Here is a 25,735-nt window from a genome sequence, read left to right as displayed (position 1 = left end):
GCTAATAATCACAGCACAACATAGCTTGGAATAGGCAGACATGCTGTAAACTAACTTCCGAAACTCTTGCTTAAATGACACTTCATTCTACCTTAATCTGAATAAACTCTCACTATTTACATTCTGGCATGAAAAGCATATGTGAAAAGAGAGTAATAAGAAAGTCTTTCAACTTAAAATGAACTATTGGTTAAAAATAAATAGATAAACCTTACATTTTGTTGCAAGACTATCTGAATTTTATTCACTCAGTCATTTCTTCTTCAGTTAAAAAAATTTAAAAAGAGGAAGAAGTAATCAAAATAAAACTGGCAGTCGATTTCAGTATGGAAACATGGCACATTTCCGCCTTTCTTTTTAATATTCTAAATATAAAACTAAAATAAAGTTATGTCAAAGCATAAAAAATAACTCTTAAGGAATACGTGCATTTAGACAACCGTTGAGCTGTTCTCAACATAGCTTCTAACCTTTTGATTTATGGTGGGTAGAACATAAATCAAAATACAATATACTTAACAAGGAGAGTAAACAGTTGTACTTAATTCAGTTTTGCAAACAATAAAAGAAAAAGAATCTAATCATAATGTGAAGGATTTAATGTTGTCTTACCACTAGCCTACCACATTTAATTTTAACTATTTTTCAGCAAAGTTAATTTATTATTAGCTTAAATATTGGAACTGTTTTTGTTCAAATAAAAACAAGCTCTTTTCCATCCCTTTTAAAGGATACAGTCATTACACATGATGGATCCATTCACCGGCAGCTGTTTTCACCTTTGCAACTTTAACATAATTATTTTGACTCTGCATTGGGTCAACATCTCATACCAAATGGCCAGTTAAACGTAAGGAACTAAATAAAGTAGGCAGTCCACCAAAATCATTAAAATAAAACAGGCTGCAGGCAAACCACCTAAGTAATCAAGTAAAAAAAGGCAGTGGGCAATCCACCTCAGTGTGAAAACGATTTTATACAAGTTGATGACCAGAAGGTAAAAATATGGGACATATAAAATTACTCTGTGTTGCACAATTATGTTGACTTTGGAACAGTTCAATAACTCGGTGCAACAGCCGGTCCAACCCAAGTAATCAAATAAAGCAGACAATCCACCTAACTGTTAAAACAATTTTTTGCAACTTGATGATCATAAGTTAAAAATTAGAATGCACAAAATTATCTGTATCTTTTCTTCAAAGGATTTTACGTATTCAGTATTTTTAGATCTTCATCTGTGATAATGCAGAGTTTCCAACTTTGATTTTTGTAGATTCTTCTCCTTGAAGGATTCTTTCTGAGCAACAAATTCTGGAACAGGTAATTTTTCCTTCAGTTTGTGATTTGAATTTGTAGAATTTCGAAAGAATCACAGCATCCAAGCTGTCAGTTGAATTATTCTTGAGTATTTAGAAAAACCTTGCAAGTACCATTTTTTGTTAAAAGCAGAGCTGGTTATCAAGGCCATTTTCCCCTGTTTTCTTTCTTTAGAAACTTCTACATTTAATTGAATCTCAGAAACAGGCCAATTTTTTTCTTCAGAATGTTTAAGCCATGGTGGGCCCTCCCATGATTCTGAGCAAAACTTGACAGAACAACTTCTAGAAGGGAGGTCAGCCAGTTTGTAACTTGCAGAGATATGCTATCATTGGTCTTTTGATATTGAACTTCTTATTTCCTTCACTCAATTATTAACAAATGTTCTCCAAAGAAATAAATAGGTTGAAGCATCAGTCCAGCAGGTGCTTGGAATTCCTTTTAAAGTCCATGGAAACAATAGTCCAAAGAAACAATTTAGTAATAATAACCAAAAGTTTCAACTTAGTACTCCCAGTTCCTTACATGCATACAGTTCTGAAAACAATTCTTTGAACTTGGAAATATTAAACAGAATTTATTTACCGGTCTTGAATAAATTCCAGTTTTTCAAGATAAGAGTTTTAAAAGGTTTAAATAACTGCTCTGATTTGCAAAACTCAATGTAAATAATCAAGTAGAAATGGTTGATGAAGTTGCATTACAGTTCGTTAAAATGCTTTAAATCACTAGAAAGTTTTCATGGCGGCAAAAGTTTCAACATCAGGAGGGGGATATATGTAAAATATAACAAAATGACTGGCTGCTTTAAGACTAGCGACCTAAAAATTTAGTGTTCTGCGCCTGAAATTCAACCTTTCTTCTAAATTATATAACACTTCTTGAAAAAGGTAACTAAAACTAAAATTAACCAATCACGGCTTGGCTTTACATTTGCATCTATGTAGTATAAATACTGCTTTGAGCAATTATGCCTTCCTTTTTCCCTAGCTTCTGCCATGCCAACAAGTCTGCGCTGCTCTGCTTTCTTGCTTGAAATGACGTATCTTTTACTTGTTTATAAAAACATTTATTGTATTCAATGATGATTGAAAAGTAATTTGTCTGCAAAAGGATGATTTGAAATGTGTAAAAATAAAGATGGTGATTCTTCAGTTCAGTTTTGTTAGCTGCTTCATTAAGCCTTCATCCTCAGCCACTACTGTTTTCGAATGCAAAAAATTAAAGTACCGGATTCATGACTATGCATTAAAATATTACATATATTTATAGGAATAAGTAATCAGTACTCAAAAGTTCAATCTTTGGTAACTTTTGTTTTTGAATGGGTGAAGAATTAGTGTAACTATCGGCTTTAAAAGTTTTGTTTTTAAATATATTTAATTATATTTCTACATTTATATTTCTACTTTTATGAAATTTTCATTATATTCTATTACTGTATACTTATTTTGATATTTTCTGTCATCTTTTAGCAACAAAGAGCTTATTTTGTGTTGTATTTCAGCTAGCTGAGAATAAATTTTATGTAAATTAGCAAAATTATATCTAATGCTGTCTTCCTTAATATTATCTCCTTTTTAATAGTTCATTCGAACCATTAAAGCACTTTCAGAATAATACGTAATTTTTAAAAAAAAAGGTAGCATTAAAATCAAGGAACAATATTTAACATAAATTAACCATGAAATTAAAAGGTGCTCTAATTTGAAATAAACCGAAGAAGGTAATTATTATGCAGTGATTTTTTTTTTTTTTTTAAAGATACCTAAGAAAAGCTAAAAATCATTACTTATTTGAAAAATTATTTCAGAAGAAGCCTTTGTAAATCGAAAGCTAATGCAAGATAAACTTTATTTTTCTATTTTTGTATTCATTAACAGAATTAAATCACCCTCACCAATAGCCAAGTCATTTAACACTGATAGTTTCACCTGGGTTCAATGCCAGGCAAACGAGCTGGTTGCATGGACATTTTGGTGGTTTCCCTATTTTGTAGTGTAATTACGAGCCAGTTTCCCTTAAAAAGTTCTCCATGAATGTATTACTGATGCAGAAAGTGCTTTCCCATAATTAAATAAACCATACCAAGCTAAATAAAATGAAAGTATCTTAAAATTTCTTTGTAATGTACTTAACATGTCAAAATATTTTGTTAAAATTAAAATTATTCTGAAAACAGGAAAAGTAATAGCATTTAGCTCCACTGAGAATGAACTGTTGTTTAAAAAGGTAATCTTTGACATATTTAGGAATCTGAAATATTATAGGAAAAAATATACAGTACAGTCTGTAATCCGGACTCGTCGGGACTTTGGTGATTCCGGATTAGGGTTTTTCCAGATTATACAGGGTTTGTACAATCCTTCAGAGTCCTTAAAAGTCCTTAGATGTTTTTAAATCAATTTTTGGTCTTTAAAAGTCCTTAATTTTAGGCAAAATCAGGAGAAGTTCCTTAATTTTAATCATCTGAAATTTCTCTATATGTTTTACGACTGCCATTTTGAGTGTGAATTAGCATTTTGGAGGAATATTTTTGGCGATTTACTGATGTGTATGGTTACCTTTTGAATAGGTTCATTGGCTATAATTTGTTTCTATTTCTAATATAAATTATGGGATACTCGCTCTAAGCAAGAAGTAAAAGATAAGCATAGCGAAATTCATTTTTTTCTAATAAAGAGCTCTTAAACAACTTTTCGCATTTGAGGAGCTCTTAAACAACTTTTTGCATTTGAGGATGTGAATTCTTTTATTAAACGATTCTAAATTTGGCGACTTATCCACTGGCGATTTTAAGATCAGTTTCTATAGAGAAAATTTTTAATTCCGAGATCTGAATTTTTCGACGATTTTTTTTTTAAAACATCGTAACATTGATAAATGTCATTAAAATAATGGTAATATATTGAAATTATGTTTAAAAAAACATTAAAATAAAACATTTTTATTTTTCACTGTCATATTATAAAGTTTCATTTTGACAACTTATTATACAATATTTTGAATCTGAAAAATAAACAAGGTATAATTCGATAAAACACAATTTACGAAATAGCTCTTAGCAAAAACAAAATTAGCTATGTAATTAATTAAAAATGTCTTAATTTTTTCATAGTAAGAATGTTTCTTATGTAATTAATTGTCTCAGAATATTTAGAATTCTCAGAATATGCATCAGTTTTTCTCTATAAAATTAATTTTACCCTTTTTCCCTCCTTTTTTTTTCCAAAAATTTCTGGCCTTTTGCTTCTACAGAAGTGGTAGGGATAATTTTTCTTTAGGATTTTAGACATGCAGCTTGGAAAGTTTAGATAGATTTGAAGGCAAGATTTATGTAGCTACGATTCTCGAAGATTCGAGAAATATGTGACAAAATAAAAAATATCTCCATGGTATCAATATGTAATGGATTTATTTTACAGAAAGTTTGCAATGAATTTCTTACTTTTTGGAGAACGTCTGGAAGAACAATGAAAATACAATATTTGAATGTTTTACTTCTGATACTAGAATCTTAACGTGTTTTCTTCCCTTTATTTTGTCTACTTTTCATTAGACACAAGCATAGAAAGTATCAAAAATGCTTCTAACCTTACCGCATGGGCAGGCATTATAGAAAGGGATTTTTTTTATTTATAAAGAAATTGAAAACTTGCAATTTAAAAAATTAATCTAATATGTCTTAATGCACCATACACATAGCTGGCACTTAGCATTTTCCCACTCAATGCAATCTATGTAGGTCCTAAATTCTGTTGCCTAGTGCCTTTCTAAATGCTTCCAGTGACAGTTCTAAATTCTAAAAGTTTTGCTATTTCTAGATTTTGTTGTTCGGTGTGTCATTAAATTCTAAAAATTCTGCCACATCAGCTCAGTAACCACCCTTTACCATATATATTTCATATTTTTTCTGAATATTCATATTACTAAAGAAATAAAATTAGCCACTTTTTCTGTACATTCTAAATGCATTTTAGAATAATTTTTAGATTAACTAGATTTTAGATTGTAATCTAAAATTGTAATTTTAGATTTAAAATTGTAATCTAAAATTGTAATTTTAGATTGATTTTAGATTGTAATCTAAAATTAGATTGTAATAATGATTTTAGATTTTAATTGTAATGTAAAGATTTTTAGATAACTAGATTTTTAGATTAGTGATTTTTAGAATAACAAAAATCCTTAATTAAATCCGAAAAATCTAAAATGAAAAGGAAACGTGTTGAAGAAAGAAACTGAATGCATAAAGAAAATTATTCTTCAAAGATATGTACAGTTTTTATTATGTAAATTACCCAGTTATTTATGATTTCAGCCTTTACTATAATTTCCCGATTTCCTCATATGATAGAGTTACTGAGCCAGATTAAATTAAAATTAAATTGTATAATCTTTGACCACTAATCCACATTTCTAGTTTGAATTTGACTGTTCTCGTTTAATTACTTCACCGTGAGCTGTAATTGATTTTGTTAGCATCAGAACGTGTTTTTATATTTTAAGTTCTTTTTAAATAAGAGGCTTATTTAAACCTTTGTCTGATATTGTAGGTACTTTGAGACATAGCGATAATATGCTTCGCGTCTGTTGAGAGTTTTGGACTATTTAACTTTTACCAAATCAAGTAAGCCCTCATAGGCACATTGGGGTGAGGTTGACAAGTTAGGAGATAAAGCACGCAAAAACTAGCAAGATCATTGGTTTGCATATAGAGACAAGATGCTTAAAGACAAGGAAATCATCGATATAAACTACCCAAAATGTCTGGGAAGGCTTCAAATTAAAATGAGGTGTGAATATTTTGTTGAGTGCTGCTACAAAACATAAATGTTTTGTAGCTTTTAATGTGTAATTATCCTAATATCGTTTAAGAATCAACTGTGAAATTTTATTAGATTGTGATTTTAATAGGGTTTTTTTAACAAATATTATTAAAAAATAAAATGTAATAGTGGCCGTGTAAATCCATAATGAGTAATGTTAATAAACTACTTAATTTAATTATTGATAACTAACTGTTTACCCTTAAAAATTATCGTTACATATTAAAGCGAGTTATTGCCTTTCATTAATACTCACTGTGGTCACAAGATAAAATACAAAAATGTAAAAATTCAAGTAAAACTTATTCATTGCATCTAGTGAGACTTAAAATAATACAAAACAACTTATCACCGCTGGTGCTTTAACGGCTTAGTGGAGCCTTAAAGTATATTGACTGGGTTACAACCCCTGGAACTCAACCCAAAGCTACAATTCTAACTGCATCAAACAGAGCCTGACTGACTTTCAACACTTGCCAAACGTGTCTACATCAAGCCTTTCGGGTTTGTTCGAATCAGCAGGTCTCTCTTTAGACAAGCAGCAGCGGTGACAACATTCAGTCTTTTGTTATGAATCATGCTGATTATGATCGTACTTCTCATTTTAACTTATGCAGTTTGACATAAAATCTACCTTCTATTTACTAAACGTCTAGACCACAAAAATGTGACAAAATGAGACATAAAAAAAGATCAACATAAAGCTAACTGTTAGTAAAACATAAATGTCACTTATCTGCTTTCAAATATGTACAACTATTATAAATGTAAAATATTTAATGCTACTTGATAAATTGCATAAAGTTTATTTTATTATCAAACTTATTAATAATTATGTTAATTCATGTTTAGTAATAATGCATACTACTTAGGAATAGTAATAATGCATACTACTTAGGAATCTATTTTATTTTTAGGATGGTATTATAAAAGTGAAATTCAGGCATAGATAATATTTTTAACTAAATTTATTCAGTTCCCATGTGCTCATAGGTCCTTAATGTTTTTCATTAATGGTCCTTAAAAGTACTTAATTTCTGTGTGCAGAAATGTGTACGAACCCTGTTATAGATCATCAATTTAAATCTGGTAAGATGGCATGTAGAAATTATACAATTAAAAATATGAAACCATAATTTATGAAATAAAGAGCAATTATGATCTAAAGGGTATCAAATTTTACAAAAAAAAGCTTAATATTTATTTGTTTAATTTATTAAACATTTCTTTCAATGTGCGCATGCGTAAGGCATAGCATACATTACGCTCGTGCCTAATGTATGCACATTCTGTACGTGCATGTGCAAAGTTTGTGGCTTTGAGGTCCGGATTATAGATCATTCCAGATAATGGACGTCCGGATTACAGACTGTGTACTGTATATATATGTCATGATTCCGGGAACATAGAAGAGGAATTAGCTTGCAGTTGTCATAGCTGAGCATGAAGGCATACATATTATTAAGATAACAAAACATGAACTTGAAGAATTTCCACTTTTTATTTTCACACTTACAAAATCATCTCAATGGATGTTTATCTAATAATAATGAAATTCGAGTCATTTCTATGATTCAATCATGATGAAATATGATAAACTGCTATATACATTGATTCTTAAAATTAAGACACAGACACTTTAGACAGGGAAGCAAAGCGAGGTGATATTAGCAAGGTGAGCTAGCAGAAGAAGTGATGTAATTAACTGCCAGGGGTTTTTATACGAGATTAGGTGTGATTCTAGATATAAGCTATGATTGGTTAGTTGTTAGTTTTGGTTACCCTTTTCAAGCAGTGTTGCATAACATCAAAAGATTTCGAATTTAGAACAGAGGAATTTAGGGGGAGATTACCAAATCTAGCATGTTAATTTTGATGTTGCCAATTATTTTTTAAAACAGCTATTGTATTTTGTTGTATTGTACACATATAAATATAGTATGTATCCATACATATGCATATCTATATATGTAAGATACGCATTTATATTACAAATTTTTTACAGAGATGATTTTAGTGCAGTTATATGTTAAATTGTTATACTTTGCTGTGTAATGTAACATGAAAAATCGAAAGAGACAAACTACATCGGTAAAATAAGAATACAGGGGCAAGTCGGTTTAACATTGAATAAATGTACATCTTTGTAAATTGGTGAGATATCACCAATCTGGCAGAGTTTTGGCACTAATATTTGTTCCCAAATTTGGCGAGAGATCACCAAAAGTCGCCAGACTTGGCGACATTTTGATCCGTTCCCTGTATTGCCATAGTACAAGGTGGATGAAATTAAAAACACCCCTACTCTGAGCTCTCTATACATCGAACTACTGAGTGTAAAGGCCCCAAAATTGTTGAACATACTATTCAAGACATAGGGAAATGGATTACGTTAAAAAAATTAGTTCCAGAAACACCGATAGGTGGCACTGTGCAATGGAAAAATATGCTGAAAAGGCACAACTAATCACACACAAAAACAAACAGACATGAGGTATGGAAGTATTCCATTTTCATTTCTATTCTGATATGATAAAAAAAGAACACAAAAAAGTTAAGAAACTTAAACTGTCTTTGTAACTGCAATTTTGCTCTCTGGCCATCTTGTTCTACAGATCTTAATCCATGTGATTTTTGGCTGTGGGGTTACGTAAAAAATCTTGTTTATCAATGATGTCTGATAACTTTGGCAGATTTGAAAGAGAGTATCACTCTGCATATGAAAAGCATCTCAATCGACCAATTACGATCCGCAGTTGAACAAGCTGTCCACAGACTGCAGATTTTACATCTTGAAGAAGGAAACCATATTGAGCAGCCTCCCTTGCATCAGTAAGGTCTTTGTGATATGAATGGTACATTCAAATTAAATGTGTTATAAAGTGTATTTTGTGTCTTTTCAGCATATGTTCTGTTGTACAGTACCACCTATAGGTGTTTCTGGAACTAATTTTTTTTTTCACGTAATTCATTTCCCCATGTCTTGAATAGTATGTTCAACAATTTTGGGGATTTTACACTCAGTAGTATAGATGTATAGAGGGTGTTTTAATTTTAACCACCTTGTAGGTACTGTAATTGTTCACTATATTAGCTGTAACCATAATTCAGCCCTTATAATGCCTTACACTAATTTGGGGAAACAAAGTATTAGAAATATTTTGGCAGCCCGCTGAAAACTATATAATGCTGGAGAGAGCATCTGCTTTCAGTTGTCAGCTGTTAGAGCGAGTTCTGAATGCTGTCTCTGGTTTACCTTTGCTCTTTAGATGCATTTTTTATTGCATTGTGTTTAACATTCATAGTAGTTTGAAGTGTCACGACTGATTGTACTCTGAGATAGTGTGAAAAGTTATATGACTATTTCTGTTGAATGTTCTAGGTCTCTGAAGTGTGCCTTTTGATAGAAATAAATTTAATCAACTTATTATCGTACATTCAATCTATTGTAAACCCGTATCGATGCAACAATATGTGTGATGTAATTACAAAGTGTGTATTTCTGAACATGTGTAAACCTATCGATGACAAATCATTGTATGTTTTGATAAACAACAGTGAATGTCTGATTTCATCAAGCTAGTGAAGAGGTGAAATAGATTCATTCTACCTCATCTGTTTACTATTCCTCTCCTGTCCTTCCTCCTTGAGTCGGAAATTCAAGCTACAGTGAGACTTGGTGTGAAATATTCATTCCAGGTGCATCATCATTGTATATGTCTTCAATGATGTCAACTAGTGCCATGGAAAGCAGCCTAAAATCTGTAATATTAATTCCCCCCTTGGATACTGTGTGTTGGACATGACTCAGAATGAGCTCTGTGGAAATCTGCATATCAAGCTGTATTTATCAATAATATTTCAACCCTGATTTAGCATTACGATATGGAGAGGAATCCTCTACAGTAGTATGTTGTCCCTTGTTATATAAAACAACATGGCAGCAAGCATTTAAAACAGAATAGTGAACCCATTGTGGTGTCATTAATGAATGATATTCAAGAGAGCTTATTTCAACAAGGTGATGCTCCTCTTTGTATTTCAATTACAGTCCAGCATGCTTTTTAAAGTATTAACATATCATGTGACCAGTAAAATTTCTCACTCTCTGCCATCAAACATGTATATACATTATCAGATATCAGGTCTGTGCTCTTCCCCAACCAATGATGAATACGCAAAGCATGATGCAGCAGGCTTGGAATGTTGCATGAATGCCTGGATTCTACAAGCTTGGAATTCTAACCATAAATCATTTTCTCATGAACAAGACATGCATGTCTTGTTGAACATCGATGTCTGATGATTACAGTGATTATTGATGCGACAAAAATTCTTATTTAAACTGGTGCCATGCAGGTACAGTATGAATGTCAAGTTCGTAACTTGCATGAATTTGCTAAATGGTACTGATAAACGCTGTCTGGATTTCATTCATCTAGCTTACCTACTTATAATTGGATTTTATATTCTATCAGTGCAGATTCTTATTGGCTTCTTAATATGGCATTCAAATTTATCCTATTTTTTATACTGAAATGTGGAAAGCATGCTGAAATAAACTTCCAAACAATATTTCTTTTATAACATAATGAAGAACTGAAAGTGAAAATGACATTTGCATTAAAAAATATACAAGCATTAATAGAATATGCAACAAGCTATGCTGAAACACAACTTTTTTAATTTTGAACAATTTTTAAAGAAACATTAGGCTTTACGTTATTTGTATCAATTTTTTAATCTAATACTACACTATATTTTTATGTATAAATGTCTGTGTATATTATAAATGAATAAAGAATGTATGTGTTGTAATGCAATATGTATGATTATTATAGCCAGTATGAGAACAGTAAAATTCACTGGTAGCATATTTACATAAAAAACAAAGTCTTAGAAATTCTCATAGTGCATGCCATGAAAACTGAGCATAAAAAATAAATAAGATATTATTTGAGATGTAGATAATCATTCTAACCATAGTGTCCATGAGCAGTCAAATGAAAAAGTGAATCTGGTATTTCAGCCTTGGTCGAAATCCTGGTAAGAAGTTTGACTGCATGTCATTTTTCATTTTTTCCTCATGTGTAAAGTGAATATGAACCAGTTTCCCATAGAGAGTCTTCCATGAAGGCATTTCTGCTCTTAATCAGACATTTCTACCATGCTTTGCGATAATCTGGTGTAATTCTTACTATGAGAGATCTTTTAAAATGTGTGCTGGAAATATTTGAGAAATAATTTGTGCTGTGAATTTAAATGTAACAATATAAATAGGTATTCTAAATGTAATCATGAGTGACTCATTGTTAAAGCAATTCTTGAAACTTTCTGAAGTAAGTGTTGTGTGTTTAAATATATTTTCTAACAACATGGTTATAAAAGCACTATTCTAGAACATCTTGTTGAACATTCTGAATGCACAAAACTGTTAGTAAATAATGTAAAAGTTGTGGGACTGCTTGGGGTAATTAGAAAAAGACACAGCTGCCAAGGACTTTCTAAGAGAAATTGGCTGATATTTATTTATATTGCCTGAGGAAAAATGCAAAAACTGACTTGTTATCAGGCCGCTGAACTTCCAGGATTACTATAAATGAAATTATGATCATTCAGCTGTTTTAAAGTTTCACACATTATAAGCATTTTATTCATTTTTATTTATCATTTTCTCTCCTCTTTTTATATCTGTCATTCTGTATTATACAATTTAAGATATAAAATTTCATGTTAAAAATTCTGGGCCAGAGAATAAATTTTTATAATCACCATGTATTATGCTTTTATTGAACATATCTTTAGTACATAAGCTGATTATCAAGTTCATTGAGCCTATATTTGTTTTTAGATAAATGCTGTATGATTTCAAGTGCAGTATCTTCAAAAATTCTTAAAAGCATTGCTACAAAAAATAAATTTCACTTTTTTGTAAGTATATACTTTTTCTCTTGACTTTTTTTTATATGTAGATTTTTAGATATTTTAGAATATGTTTTACATATTAGTTTAATCCTTTGCTCTTCATAAGCACTGCTGTGGCAACATGCATATTTTGCTACACAATTTCATATGTGCTGTTACAGTGACAACAATTTTTTAGTTTGAATCGTATCATAAGAGTCCCTGTAGTGCAGTGGCTCATGCGTCACACTATAGGTTTAGGGTTCAGTCCCCGGTTTGCCCTCAGGGGGCTCACTTTTGTGAGTACAGGTGTGGCAATCCCGAGGTACCCTAGCCCTTCAGGGGATCATCTTCTTGGTGAGACGGGTGTCACGATCCTGGAGCCCCAGTGATCTATCCTCTTTTCCGTCTCCTCTTCTCTTGGCTGGAACTTTTTCCCTTCCCTTCTCCCTTGTGGTTTCTCTCTACGGAGTTTGGGGCTCGTCACGAGAGGCTGGAACAGACCTTGTTTCTAGTTTTTCGAGTGACGAGAAAACTGCCCACGTGTTTGCCGTGCGTGGAGACCCGTGTCGCTGGAAAGGAGGGTCCTGGTAGTTGAGGGGCGAGGTACTGTCCCCAACACACTGCTTTGGCCTCTGCTTCAGCTAAACGGGAGGCACCTTAGTCATCCTCACGGGTGTCAATCGGCTGGTCACTAGTCCTTGTGTCAGTGGCTTGGGGTCAAGCTCTCGGGAAAGCCGACTGTGGGGCTTCAGTTTGCGTATAGGTCCGGCTGGCCCTAACACAGGAATCTGTGTTCCCTTGTTGGGCTCCGTGGTGGGCGGGGCCGTCGGACCCGAATCTTTTCTCTTACAAACATGGCAAATTCACATATTTTTTTATTAAAAGATTTTGAAGTAACTCCAGTCTCTCAACCTAGTTCTGAAACGTCTACTACTAAACCAGTCACTCAACCTAGCTCTGAACCATCTACTAATAAACCAATCATTCAACCTAGTTCTGAAATGTCTACTACTAAACCAGTCACTCAACCTAGTTCTGAAAATTCTGCAAAAAAATTACGGACAGATGCAAATAAAAAAAATCAAAACAATAGTCCCCGTTTCCTAGTCATCTCTAGTCCTTCTGGCGAAATGCATAAGATGTCTCCTTTCGTAATAAACAAATACATCCAGTCTTGTATTGGTGAGCCGAGAAATATAAAGCGTCTCCGCTCCGGAGACTTGCTTATTGATACAAACTCAGCCACCCAGTCTGCTTCTTTACTTCAGATAACTAAACTTGGGCAAGCGAATGTCAATGTAACACCACATAAGTCACTGAACTATTGTCGTGGTGTAATCTCAGAATTCGACCTTCTGTATGTTTCTGAAGAAGAGATCGCTTCTGAGTTATCCGAACAAAATGTCTGCGGTGTAAGGCGGATCAAGATGTATAAAGAAGGTAAGTTGATAGACACGAAACACGTGATCCTTACCTTCAACACGCCTGATCTGCCTAAGAATATTAAGGCCGGATATTTAAATATTCCTGTAAGACCTTATATTCCTAACCCTATGCGATGTTTCCAATGCCAGCGTTTCGGCCATTCTAAGACGTCTTGTCGTGGCAGCCTCACATGCGCCCGATGCTCACAGATTGGCCACGATTCTGAAAATTGTACCGCTGCGCCTTCGTGTATAAATTGCAAGGGTCAGCACCCAGCATTTTCACGCCTGTGCCCAAAATGGAAATCTGAGAAAGAAGTACAGACTCTTAAAGTTACCAGGAACATCTCGTATGCTGAAGCCAGAAAACTAGTTCAAAGCACACAGTTCCAACAAAACAAATCATATGCCAGTGCCGTTAAAACAACACGTAGCATTGCCACCCAAACATCAATAGGCATGCAGACTGTACCAAATAAAACCCAACCGAACACATCCAACAAGAAAACGAAAAAGTCAACTCATTTAATGCAAAATAAAGAAACAGTCATTCAAAGTAAACCCAAAACTGCCACTAAAAAAGTATCAAACAAAAATAGGAGTTCCAGCAATAGCTCTTTTGATGAAATGATTTCTGAATCTGTGGATTCAGACACTATGGAAGTAGAGGAGGGTCTAGAATTTCCCAGGCATCTACTTCCAAGAAAAACCAAAAAAGAGCACAGAAAGAACAAACACCAGTCATAATGGCCACCCTCGTCTCATGGAACTGTCACGGTTTCCACCGAAATTTGCTCGACATCAAAGCCATAATTAATGCTTATCATCCTGTATGCTTCGCAGTACAGGAATCAAATCTAAAACCAGAACAACAGGCAAAACTTTGAAGGTTTTACTTCGTCAGGAAAGATAACCTTGCAGGTGAGCGTGCCAGTGGAGGTGTAGGTCTCCTCACCTCACTGGATTATCCCTCAAATGTGCTTTCTTTGACGACATCCCTCCAAGTTGTCGCTACTCAAACAAATTTTGATATTGTTGTTACAGTCGTTTCTCTGTATTTGCCTCCAAATGAGCATATTGATCAGCAAGATTTAAATGGTCTTTTAGAGCAGCTGCCTGAGCCTTTCATCATAATAGGAGATTTTAATGGCCATAGTTCGCTCTGGGGTAGTAAAGATACAAATTGCCGAGGAAGACAAATTGAGCAGATGATCGAAGATCATAGCCTTTGTCTCCTAAATAATGGGCAGAATACGTACTTCCATGAGCCTTCGAGGACTTTCCACGCTCTCAACTTTGCCATCTGTTCACCGTCTCTGTTGCCATTTTGCACTTTTAAAGTCGGAAATGACCTGTACAACAGCGATCATTATCCCATTTTTGTATCTCTTGCACGAAGAGGAGCAAACCCCATGTCGAGACTCCCTCGGTTTATACTGGACAGGGCAGACTGGGAGCTCTTCTCTTCCTCCGCAGAGCTCACAGAGGAAATGGTAGAAGATGTGCATATCGATGACGCTGTGGAAGCTGTTACTAATACTATTATTCAGGCAGCTATGCTTTCGATTCCTAGAACATCAGGAAAAATACTAAAATATTCGAAACTGTGGTGGAATCGCGACTGTCATGAAGCACTGAAAAAACAGAAAAAAGCATGGGGTATTTTTCGTAGATATCCTACTCTGCGAAACCTCATAGCCTTTAAAAGAGCCAAAGCAAATGCATGAAAAGTCCAAAGTCAAAAGATCATGTCGGGATGGCATTTGTAATTAAAGACCACATAGAGGGCAGACGCTTGCACAATGCTTTCTCTGTCTTAACATCCGAACTAACTGCGATATATTATAGTCTTTTATACATCTCAAGGCTCTGCTACAAAAAGTTTATAATTTATACAGATTTGTATAGTGCTCTTAAATCAATAGAAGCATTTCCAAATACTCAAAATCCAGTAATAGTGGATATTCTCAAAATACATATAAACTTAATGAATCGTGGATATGAAATCCTGTACTGCTGGGTTCCCGGGCATGTGGGAATAAAAGGGAATGAGCTGGCAGATATCACAGCAAAATGTGCTGTTGAACTGTCCAGTCGTCTCATCCCTTTTGCAGACATCTGTTGTGTTGTGAAACAAAAGATCCGAAAAAAATGGCAGCAACTTTGGGATGTTCAGCTTCAAAATAAATTAAGACATGTAAAACCTAGAATTGAGCACTGGTAATTAACCAAAAATCGTAAGGAGGAAGTTCTTTTGACTTGCCTCAGAATTGGTCACACTAGAGTGACACATAGCTACCTTTTAAAAGCTGAAAATGAACCTGTTTGTTTTAACTGTAATGTTTGTTTATCTGTTCGTCATATTTTAATTGAGTGTCCATGTTTTAATAGGCTTCGCCAGAAATATTTTAATAGCTGTGACTTGCCTCTCGACCGTTTAATCGGAAGAGAGGTCAATTGTAATTTATTTTATTATTTAAAAGAGACTGGCTTTTATAACTTAATGTAATTTGTTTTGAAGATTATGTCTTGAATTTTAAATGTGTGGTTTAAACTTGGTTTTATCTGACTTCATCCTCTGGATTTGATACATTTGTCTACTTGTTTTTATTTATTGTATTTTAATTTCATCAATTGTACTCACCCCATCTCGTGTTTGGCGCACTATAATCATCTTTGGTTTTGCGCCATAATCTCTCTCTCACTCACTCTCTCACTCAATCCCCGGTTTGGGCAATGTTGACTCAGCTTTTCTGTTCTTGAGTGGGTTGATAAATTGAGTACCAAATTCACTTGGTAACTAAGCACTAGGGGGGGCCTGTGACAAGCTCATCTTTTGTACTGCGTTTATGCTCATGCACCCCAGGGCTCACATTCAAGAAAACAGATATCAGGGCACTGCAGGCCATGCCTCATCAAGGGCTATTGTGCCATTAAGTTAAGTTTTAATCTTATAATATGCGTATTAAGTATACAAATCAAGTGATTTCTAGTAAGTTTGAAATAATTTTCTGACACTTAAGGTGGTTTTTAATTGTAATATGTATAGAAACAATGTGATGGACACTTATTTGATTGCAATGAAATTACTGATAAAAGGAGAAGCAGCTGTAATGACAGCGATACTGTAATGGCATTGGGGAGGGAAGGACAGTACCTGTACTTCCTCAGAAGTATTGGGGCTGTACAAGATTAGTTAACATGTATGTACGTAAAGACAACAAAGAGGAGGAGGATGTAAAACCAGGGAATATTGGGACATTTATACTATTAAGCATAAAATGCATGTAGGAGCACACCATGACCAGTTTCAAAAAGTGAACTTTAAAATTTATTCCTTGTAATATGTGTTAAGACAATGAATATAGCAATTTTCAGCTTTTGTTTCTTGGTCTAATAACATTTTTCACCAGGCCAAAAATTCTTTTCTAGTATTTTTACTATTTCAGTTTATGGTGGCATTCTTCCTTAACACTATTTTTCTAAATTATGCAAATTTGTAGTATGAATTGTGTACAGGAAAATAAACTGTAAATTTATTTGATTGTAGTTTATTTCTTTTACTACTAGTGGATCATATAGGGTGGTGCGTAAGAGTGGAAAATTTTGAAGATGACATGATGTGCAGTAATATTGTATATATTCTTGTGTAACTCTGGATATAAGAAGTAAGCTATTCTATATAAAAACAAAAACAACTCACTTTTTTAAAATTGTTGTCCCTTTCTAAGGTAACATTCCTACATTCAGAAATGGATTTCTGTCATACCTTTCTGCAGTAATGGGACAAGTCTCTTCACATATTATAGCTTTGAGTTCATCCAGTATATGAGGATAAGTAGCAAACATACAATCCTATCATGGCCACATAAAAAGAAATCACTTGTATTCAGATCGGGCAATCATGCATGCTAGTTCATATCACCATTTCTTGACATGATGTGCCAGCAAATCAAGTCTTGTAAAGTGAAGACTGATATCTTCACTGTGTTGGCTACAGCTGCATCTTGCTGAAACTATGCTAATGAGTATGTTGTGCAGAATGCTGCAAACTTTGCTCGATCACTGTATTTACTGGTTGGATTAGTCTCTGGAGTGTGTTCCAGTAAATGCAGTTGTACATGTTTCAGGTTCATTGTTGACCCCATTGCTTCAAACCTTTTTGCCCATTTCTTAACAGCGTGGGCCAGCGGAACCGTATCACAACACTGAAAACAGTGCTATGCAGCTTCACAACTGTTGTTGTTTTTGTAATATGCTTACACCTCGATAGTGCACTGCTACTCTGTAGCAACTGAAATGGCATTTTATATGCTACATATTCTTGGTATCACACTGTTTGTATATGTAACAATGGCTGTGTACTACACAATTCAAAATCTCCCACTCCTGTATATGCCCCAGCAAGCATTTAAAGAATTCTAATTAGACAGTATTAATTTATATCTACATTAAGATGTTTTATATTGGTAGTTGTAAATGCATATATCATTTTGCTGACACAAAATCGTGCATGCACTGTAGGCTAAAAAGTTGCATTGGTTGCCAATTGATTAACTGAACTATAAAATGTTGGGTAATATGTGAAAATTAGCCTCAATTAAAGTAAAAATATGGCGAGATAAAGTGTTCTTATTTATGACTGTTCATGCATTGCTGGTATTAGATTTACTTTTTAGTTTCCTCGTGTTAAGTGTTTCTGGGGATTTCATTTTCATCCCTTTCTTTTTATAGGTGCTATTTGAGCCAGTGGTAATTAGTATTTCTTTTTAACAAATATCTTAAACTTTCAAATTATAGGTGATAATTTTTATTACACACTGAGAAATTTTATTATGTACAAAATTTTTAGACATTAAGAGACAAATGAAAACTGTCATATTATTAGTTTTGTTGGGATGCATTTAAATCTCGTTAAAAGAAATTCTTAAAATACATTTGTCCACTGATTTACCCTTAAAAAAAATTATTCCATTAAACTGCTACATAAAATTGGAACATGCTGTATGAGAGAAAAAAATTATAGTCCAGTAAGATAAATTGGTACTGAAAAAAAATTGTTAAAAAAGATAAATTGATACTGAAAGGCTTAAAAATCCTTTGATATGAAAACTGCAGGATTTTTTTCAGGTGTTGCTGCAAAAGTCTGAGATTATAGAGAAAAAAACTTTCAGTGACAAAACTTTTGAAGTGGTGTTCATTTCTAAATCATTTACTTGTAAATCGGAACACTTGGTTACAGTCTCAAAATGAAGTTGATAGATAGTAGGGGATGTATTGTTAGGAATTTTGTACACAGATTTTAGTGCAGTTATGTGTGAAATTGTTGTAATTCTCATGTAATACAACATGAAAACCTAGAAAGTAAGAATACATGGGGAAGCTTATTTAACATTGAGTAATAGGGTTCTCCATAATTTGCTGAGATATCAGCAAACTAGCAACGGTTTTGGCAACTAATCATGTCCCCGAATTGTGCGAGAAATCGCCAAAAGTATCCAACTTGGCGACCATTTCACGACATTTTAGTCCGGTCCCTATGTCACCGTAATAGGTAGTGCAATTGATCATTATAATTAGCTGTAACCATAATTCGGCCCTCATATTGCCTTTCAATAAGAAAGTACTAGAAATATCTCTGCTGTCGGGTGAAAATTATACAAGATGAGAGAGAGTATCTGCTTTCAGTTGCTGTTGTTAGCTGTTAGCTCAGCGTGAGTTCTGAGTATTATTTCAGGTTTAGCTTCGCTCTTTAATTATGCTTTGCATTGCGTTGTACTTAACGTTCGTACTAATTTGAAGTGTTACTACTGATTTCACTCTGATGCGATGAAGATTTATTGGAGTATTTTTCTGAAAGATCCAGAACTCTAAGTGTTTGTTTTGATAAAATAAACATTATCAACCTATCATTGGACCTGTGTGCATTCAATCTATAACGAACCTGTACACATGCAGTACGTTTTGCTGTCAGGAGTGGAGTTGAATGCCTGCGACAAAAGTTACGAATGAGCAACTAGGACAGTTGGTGACTGCCTTCGCTGCATTCCAAGAAAAGATGGATCCACATATGATGGTAAGACCTCCTGGCAAGTGTATAAGACACAGCTTTCTGTAGTAGTGGATATGAATGGATGGGATTCTACAGCTAAGGTCTGTCATCTCATCGTTTCTCTGATAACAGACACAGCTGATATCTTTCAGTTTCTTTCCAAAAACCTTTGCTTTGGAACTTCTGCTTAAAAGATTATTGAAGGATTGAATTAAAATCTCATCAACAGATGCCCATGGAAACCCTTCAGGAACTTGCCATGGATTTTGAAAGGCTCTCTTATCTTGCCTTTCCGGAGTGCCCGAGAAACAAGAGAAATCCTGTCCCTTCAGCAATTCATCGACAGCATCCAGAACCCTGAAATACAGAAAGCTCTCCGAATGATGCATGTCAAGCATTTAAAAAGCACTCTAGTGTAGGCCATGAAATTCGAGACAGCCCAGCAAGCAATTTGTGGAGACCCAATCAAAGCTGCGCAAGTCCAGGAGCCAGTGGATCGACTGATTGCTTGCATAGATGATTTAACCAGGCAAGTCAATGCCTTGAGAGGGAATAGGAGAGGCAACAAACCTACCAATAAAGTGCTGGAACTGTGGCAGTGAAGGCTATGTATGAAAGAACTGCAGAACAACCCAGGGCATGGAAAATAAGACCACGCTCCAGCAAGGTTGCAAGAAACAAATTAGTGGCCATCTCTTGGAGCGGAGTTCAAAAGAATCCATTTTAATGTGCTTCAGATTTCTGCAGTGAATTGCAGCAGGAATAGACTTTTCATCTAGGGACATATCAATGGAGTTCATTGCATTATGACTATTTTGGCAGGAACCAATGTTAATATCATCCGAAAAGATCTGTCTCAACAGTTGGTAGGTAAACTTATCTGGATGCCACCATGTGTTACTCTTCAGACTGCGTCCAGGGATAAAATCAACATCAGTGGAAGGTTAAACATTAACATCACGTGGCATATGTAGCAAGTATTACAGACCCTTGGATACTTGGATTAGACTTTCTACGGAAATAAAAATTTTTCCTTGGACTTTAAAAATAACAATTTGCATTCTGCCTCTGAGGGCATAGCCCTATTTGGAAGGAATGATGAAGCAGTCGAGTCTGCCCACCAAATCATAGCTCAAGACGATATCAGACAGGGTTGCCACGCTACCTGGAAAACCTGGAGAACCGGGAAAAGTCAGGGAATTCGAAAATTGACCAAAATATTCAGGGAAAAGTCAGGGAAGTTCATACAACGATCCCGCCAAAAAAAGCGATTTTTGCGCCGACGTCGGAAGAGGTAACTTTTTTGGCGAATTATGTATCACGTGAGTGTCATTCGGGTAGCTGGCATAGCGCCAATTGTCGCAGCTCCAATTTGATTGTCTTTTAGAAAGGCAAAGCAACTTTCCCGCAACTTTTGGTTTCCAATATTCTCGAGAATCGCATGTGCAATGCATGAACTAAAGAAAGTACCTGTTCTCATATAAAACAAAATGGGTTTAATCCTAGTATACGGTACCATGGAGGTTAGAATCAAAGAATATGTATTGTAAAGAAGGAAAAACTCTCTGCAACAGACGTGGCTGTGGCTCTGTTCCATCATAGAGGGAAAACAGCTGTGCATGTCTGATATATCTGTCGCCAAAGCTCGAAACCGGTGTCGAAGTTCGAAGGTCACGTTATCAAGAGTTCATAAAATGAATATCGTTTAAAATTTCTTTAACCACTTGCGCTTAAAAAGACGTGCCACACACATCAAGATGCTTTTGTCTCAAACCGCGAGCGACGTGAACACCACGTCGATAAGCATTTATCGCAAAAATGAAAATAACGTGGTGCACACGACGCCTAACAACGAGATTGTTCATTTCTCGAGTTACAGCTCTGGATTGCACTCGCAGATGCGGAGCGGCGTAAATGAGACACTTTATGGCTTGTTATATTGTAGCGCACGGCACCGCACCGTGAAGTTTAGTCTTAGCGCAAGTGGTTAAAAAAGGAAAAGAAAATATTTTTTGGCGCAAGTAAATTAATTCATGGATTAGTTATTTTCAGGGGAAAAAAAACTACGAAAATCCGTTTTTAAAATTATTGCGAAAAATCCAAGAAGAAACGTCCTTTGATAAAACGTTTCTTCTTGGATTTTTTCGCAATAATTTAAAAACGGATTTTCGTAGTTTTCTTTTTGTCAAAAAGCGTTTCTTCTTAACACGTGTTTCTCAATTTCCTGTACACATCGCGGAGAGGGAAATTCTGGCCACCAGGTTCCGTCGCCAAATCCCTTGGCAAATTTTCCCTCCGCATTCTAGCGGCGTAATAGCATTTTACTTGTATGGAACCTTTTCTTCTTTACATAGACGTTCTTTGGTTAGATAATAATGGGATTTGGCGACATCTTGATGTGCAGTAAACGGGTCATTTTGGTTTTGGCGACAATTTTCAAAATCGTGCCAAAGCCTTACCGTATACTAGAATTTTACCGCAAAATCTTTTTAAACCTTTTTTTTTTTCTTTTTAATAAATACCTTGCCACTTTGCAGTAAAATAAAAAAATAGTAATCAGTCATCTAGGCTAGCCATGTAATATAACTATATTCCTTAAAATATCGTTGATTATTGATTATTCTAATTCAATTTTTAAGTAATTATTTTTATGTTATTCATATAATTTAATGTTGCTTCTTCCCTCTAAATTTATTTATTATTAGTAAATAATATTTCCAAATTTCAGGAAATTTTCTCTGGCATAATCCTGAAATTAATTATAGCAGTATGATGACATACCATCACGAAATTTAATGCACATATTTTTTCCTTATGTATGCTGCGAAATAAATATAAAATACCTCAATTTATTAAAATAGATTTCTTTCTTTCGTTTAGCTGCAGAATGTCTGCAAAAAAAAAAAAAAAAGCCTTATTTTATTCCAGATTGGGAAGATTCTAATCTCAATCTTCAGTGGAGAAAACAACAACTATTATAATTATATTTGTGCTTTCAAGTGTTAAGGTGCCTTTTAAGAACATACCTCACGCAAATTAAATTTACCTAAAATCTAACTTAACTATTTAGCATTGCGTTGTGATTTATAAGGACCGGATTAACCTCGTGTTAAACTGGTGATGATCATGAGTAATAATTAAATAAAACATACATTTGTTATCCAATATATATATCTTAAATTTTATTAAGTTTCTTAAGTGGAAAACTAAACAAAATTATCAAACAAAGTATACCAAGAATAATTAAGAATAAATGTCCTCTGGGATTTATTGAATAATTAAGTGAATTTGCTACACAATACAAGTAATACCATAATTAATTTACCTCTTAGCACAGCCAACGTACATTACGCGGATAGACTGGAATTTTCTTGAAACACACCTGGAAAACCTGGAAAAGTCAGGGAATTTCATTCTCCTGTTTGAGTGGCAACCCTGATCAGATTACCAGCCAGAACAAAATTTTTACTTCCTGGACCCATGGCTGAAAAGAGAAATTTCCATTACGGTGTAATGGAATACCCCAACAACTGTAATGTCCTATGAAGAGTACTTGTAGCCTCAGCTCACGTCAGCCTACTGAGGACCAGTTATTAGAAAGATGAAGTGGTTGCAGTATGTACTCCAGTGACCTAAGTTGAACTAAACAGTGACCCTCCAGAATCCATGTCTTTGGAGATCCTAACATTAGAGTTATTGCAGAAGCTAAACATGTCTTTCAAGAATTTTACGATATTTTCTTCTGCTCATCTTCTGACAGAGGTTGAACCAGCAAAGAATGGATACTGAGGATCATCCAACAATCAAGCAACATTCGAGATCTCTACCAATTGCTAAACAGAAAGAGGTAGGAAAACTTCTAAAGGGTATGCAAGAAAGTGACATTATTGAGCCTTCAGCAAGTCCTTGTCAGAAAGAACTAGATTTTGCATTGACTGTTACCATTGAACAAGTTCACAAAGAATTACAGCTACCATATTCCTAGAATTAATAATATTCTGGGCGCTCTTTCTGGAAGCAAGTGGTTTTGATACTTGATTTAAAGAGATGATATTGGGAGGTAGATATACACCTTGGTGACTGAGAAGAGACAGTGTTTAAACTACCAGATAAAGGCTCTGGCAGTTCAAGGTGATGCCTTTTGCATTCCGTAATGCACCGGCAACAGTCAAAAACCTCTTAAAGACCGTGATGAGAGATCTTTAATATGAAGCTTTGCAGATATACCTCAATGACATCATCATCATAAATCTTAAAAGAGCATTTAAATAATCTTAAGAGAGTTGCTTCAGAAACTGAAGGAAGCCAATCTAAAGTCCCACCAAATGTAAACTATTCAGATAGGAAGTGACTTAACCTTGGACATGGCATCTGAGCCAAAGGTGTATATATGGATCCAGGGTGAGTGTCAGTAGTTGAAGACTGGAAGTGCTCCAAAAATGCCCATCAGCGGGGAAGTTTCCTATGGCTTTGTACTGACTATAGGAGATTTGTGAAGGACTTTTCTCCTATCACAAGACCTCCTTCATAAGCTGACAGTGAGCAAGCAAAAGTTTTTATGGATAAAAGAATCTGAATGTGCATTTAACAACCTGAAGGAACAGTCTCTAACGTCTCCAATCCTGATGTATCCTCGTCTCAATGAACCATTCATTCTTGACATGGATGCAAACAATGAGAGTGTAGTGCTGTTTTGTCTGAAGAAACAAATGGTCAAGAATGTGTGGTTGCATATTGGAGCAAGTGTTTATCTAAACCAGAGGGGAATTACTGTGTCACCAGGAGTAAGTTGCTCTACATAGGTAGAGCTGTAGAACATTTGCATCAATATCTCTATTGCAAAAATTCCTGCTCCGCCCAGATTATGCTTCATTGACCTGGGTCTTAAATTTGAAAAATTCCAAAGCTTAAATAGTAAGGTGGATAGAGAATATGACAAAAACTATCCGTCATTGGAAGGGATCATCACATGGAAACACTGATGTCCTGTCTAGAAGATCCTGCCCAGAAGGCAGCTAATATTATTCCAGGGTCGAAGTAAAATACGAGCTGGTTTATCTGGTCATACGTAAAGTAACAAATTCAACATCGCCTCACCCAGCACCATGGAGTGATGAAGAGGCATGGAAGACCAGTTGAAAGGCAGCGACATTAAACGCTTACTTGAATTAATGGGGTATTCAAACAGGAAACCCACCTGGCAGGACATCTCTATCTTTAGCCCTACAAGAAAAGAATACTGATCTCTCTGGGACTCACTGCAGATTCGAGATGGCATCTTGTACCAGATGTTCGAATCGGATGATGAAAAAGCATTCCAATGTCAGCTGATACTTCCTAGATCCCGGATTCTGGACATCCTTCATTTCACAGCAGCACTACAGGAGGCCACTTCGGAATAAGGAAGACTTTGTATAGAGTTCTACTGGAATAATGCAAGGACTAACATACAAAAGTAGTGCCAATCATGTAATGTGGATATGAAAGCACCAAAGAAATTGAACCAAGGAAAGCTGCAATGTCTCCATCTAGGAGTGCCTTTTCAACGCATCGCATTTCACTTGCTGGAACCTCTGCCTTGAACTGCTAATGGCAACAAATGAATCTTGGTTATGATTGATTACTTCACCAACTGGCTTGGAGTGTAGCCTATTCCTTATCAAGAGGCCGTCACAGTAGCAGAGGTAATGATACGGCAGTGGATTTCCAGGTTCAGAGTGTCTCTTAAGTTACATTCTGATCAAGGAAGAAATTTTATCTCAGCTCTAAATAAAGAACTCTGCAAGTTGCGCTGAATTGACAAAAACGACACCTTTACATCCCCAGTCAGACTATATGGTTGAGAGGTTTAATCGAACCATCCTTAATAACATCTGACTGGTGGTTTCCAGAGACCAAAAAGACTAGGACAAGAAGCTACCCTTTACTGGTCTATTGCAGTGCTGTCCACGAGACTACGGGCTCCCCATTGCAAATGCTCTTCGGTCATGAGCTTCATTTGCATTGTGATCTCTTGTTTGGTCATCCTTCGAATGCAGCTTTATCTCCTAAGGAGTACATCCAAGATCTCCAGGCATGGTTTGAAGTGATGCACAATTTTAATGGTATGGCAGAAGATGAAGATCTGATACGACACAAGAGCTGCAGGTCATAGTGTTTTTTTTATATGTATATAATAAACTTTATCAACTTATCATTGGACC

At 34.9% G+C, this 25,735-nt stretch overlaps 1 protein-coding gene across 1 annotated transcript in view; it reads left to right on the top strand.

Moving 5' to 3' along the window:
• Positions 1-25,735, top strand: part of Pgm2a (phosphoglucomutase 2) — a 156,614-nt gene that overhangs the window by 87,253 nt on the left and 43,626 nt on the right. Inside the window, exon 10 of the mRNA XM_035366369.2 lies at positions 12,001-12,080. Coding sequence (XP_035222260.1) covers positions 12,001-12,080 — 80 coding nt within the window. The remainder of the gene's footprint in view (positions 1-12,000; positions 12,081-25,735) is intronic.

This window comes from Stegodyphus dumicola, chromosome X1, assembly GCF_044657685.1.
Source record: "Stegodyphus dumicola isolate Sdum_Otavi_A_Nest chromosome X1, ASM4465768v1".
Classification (NCBI taxonomy): domain Eukaryota; kingdom Metazoa; phylum Arthropoda; class Arachnida; order Araneae; family Eresidae; genus Stegodyphus; species Stegodyphus dumicola.
The sequence above is the reverse complement of the archived record's forward strand: the minus strand, read 5'-3'. Positions and strand labels throughout refer to the sequence as shown.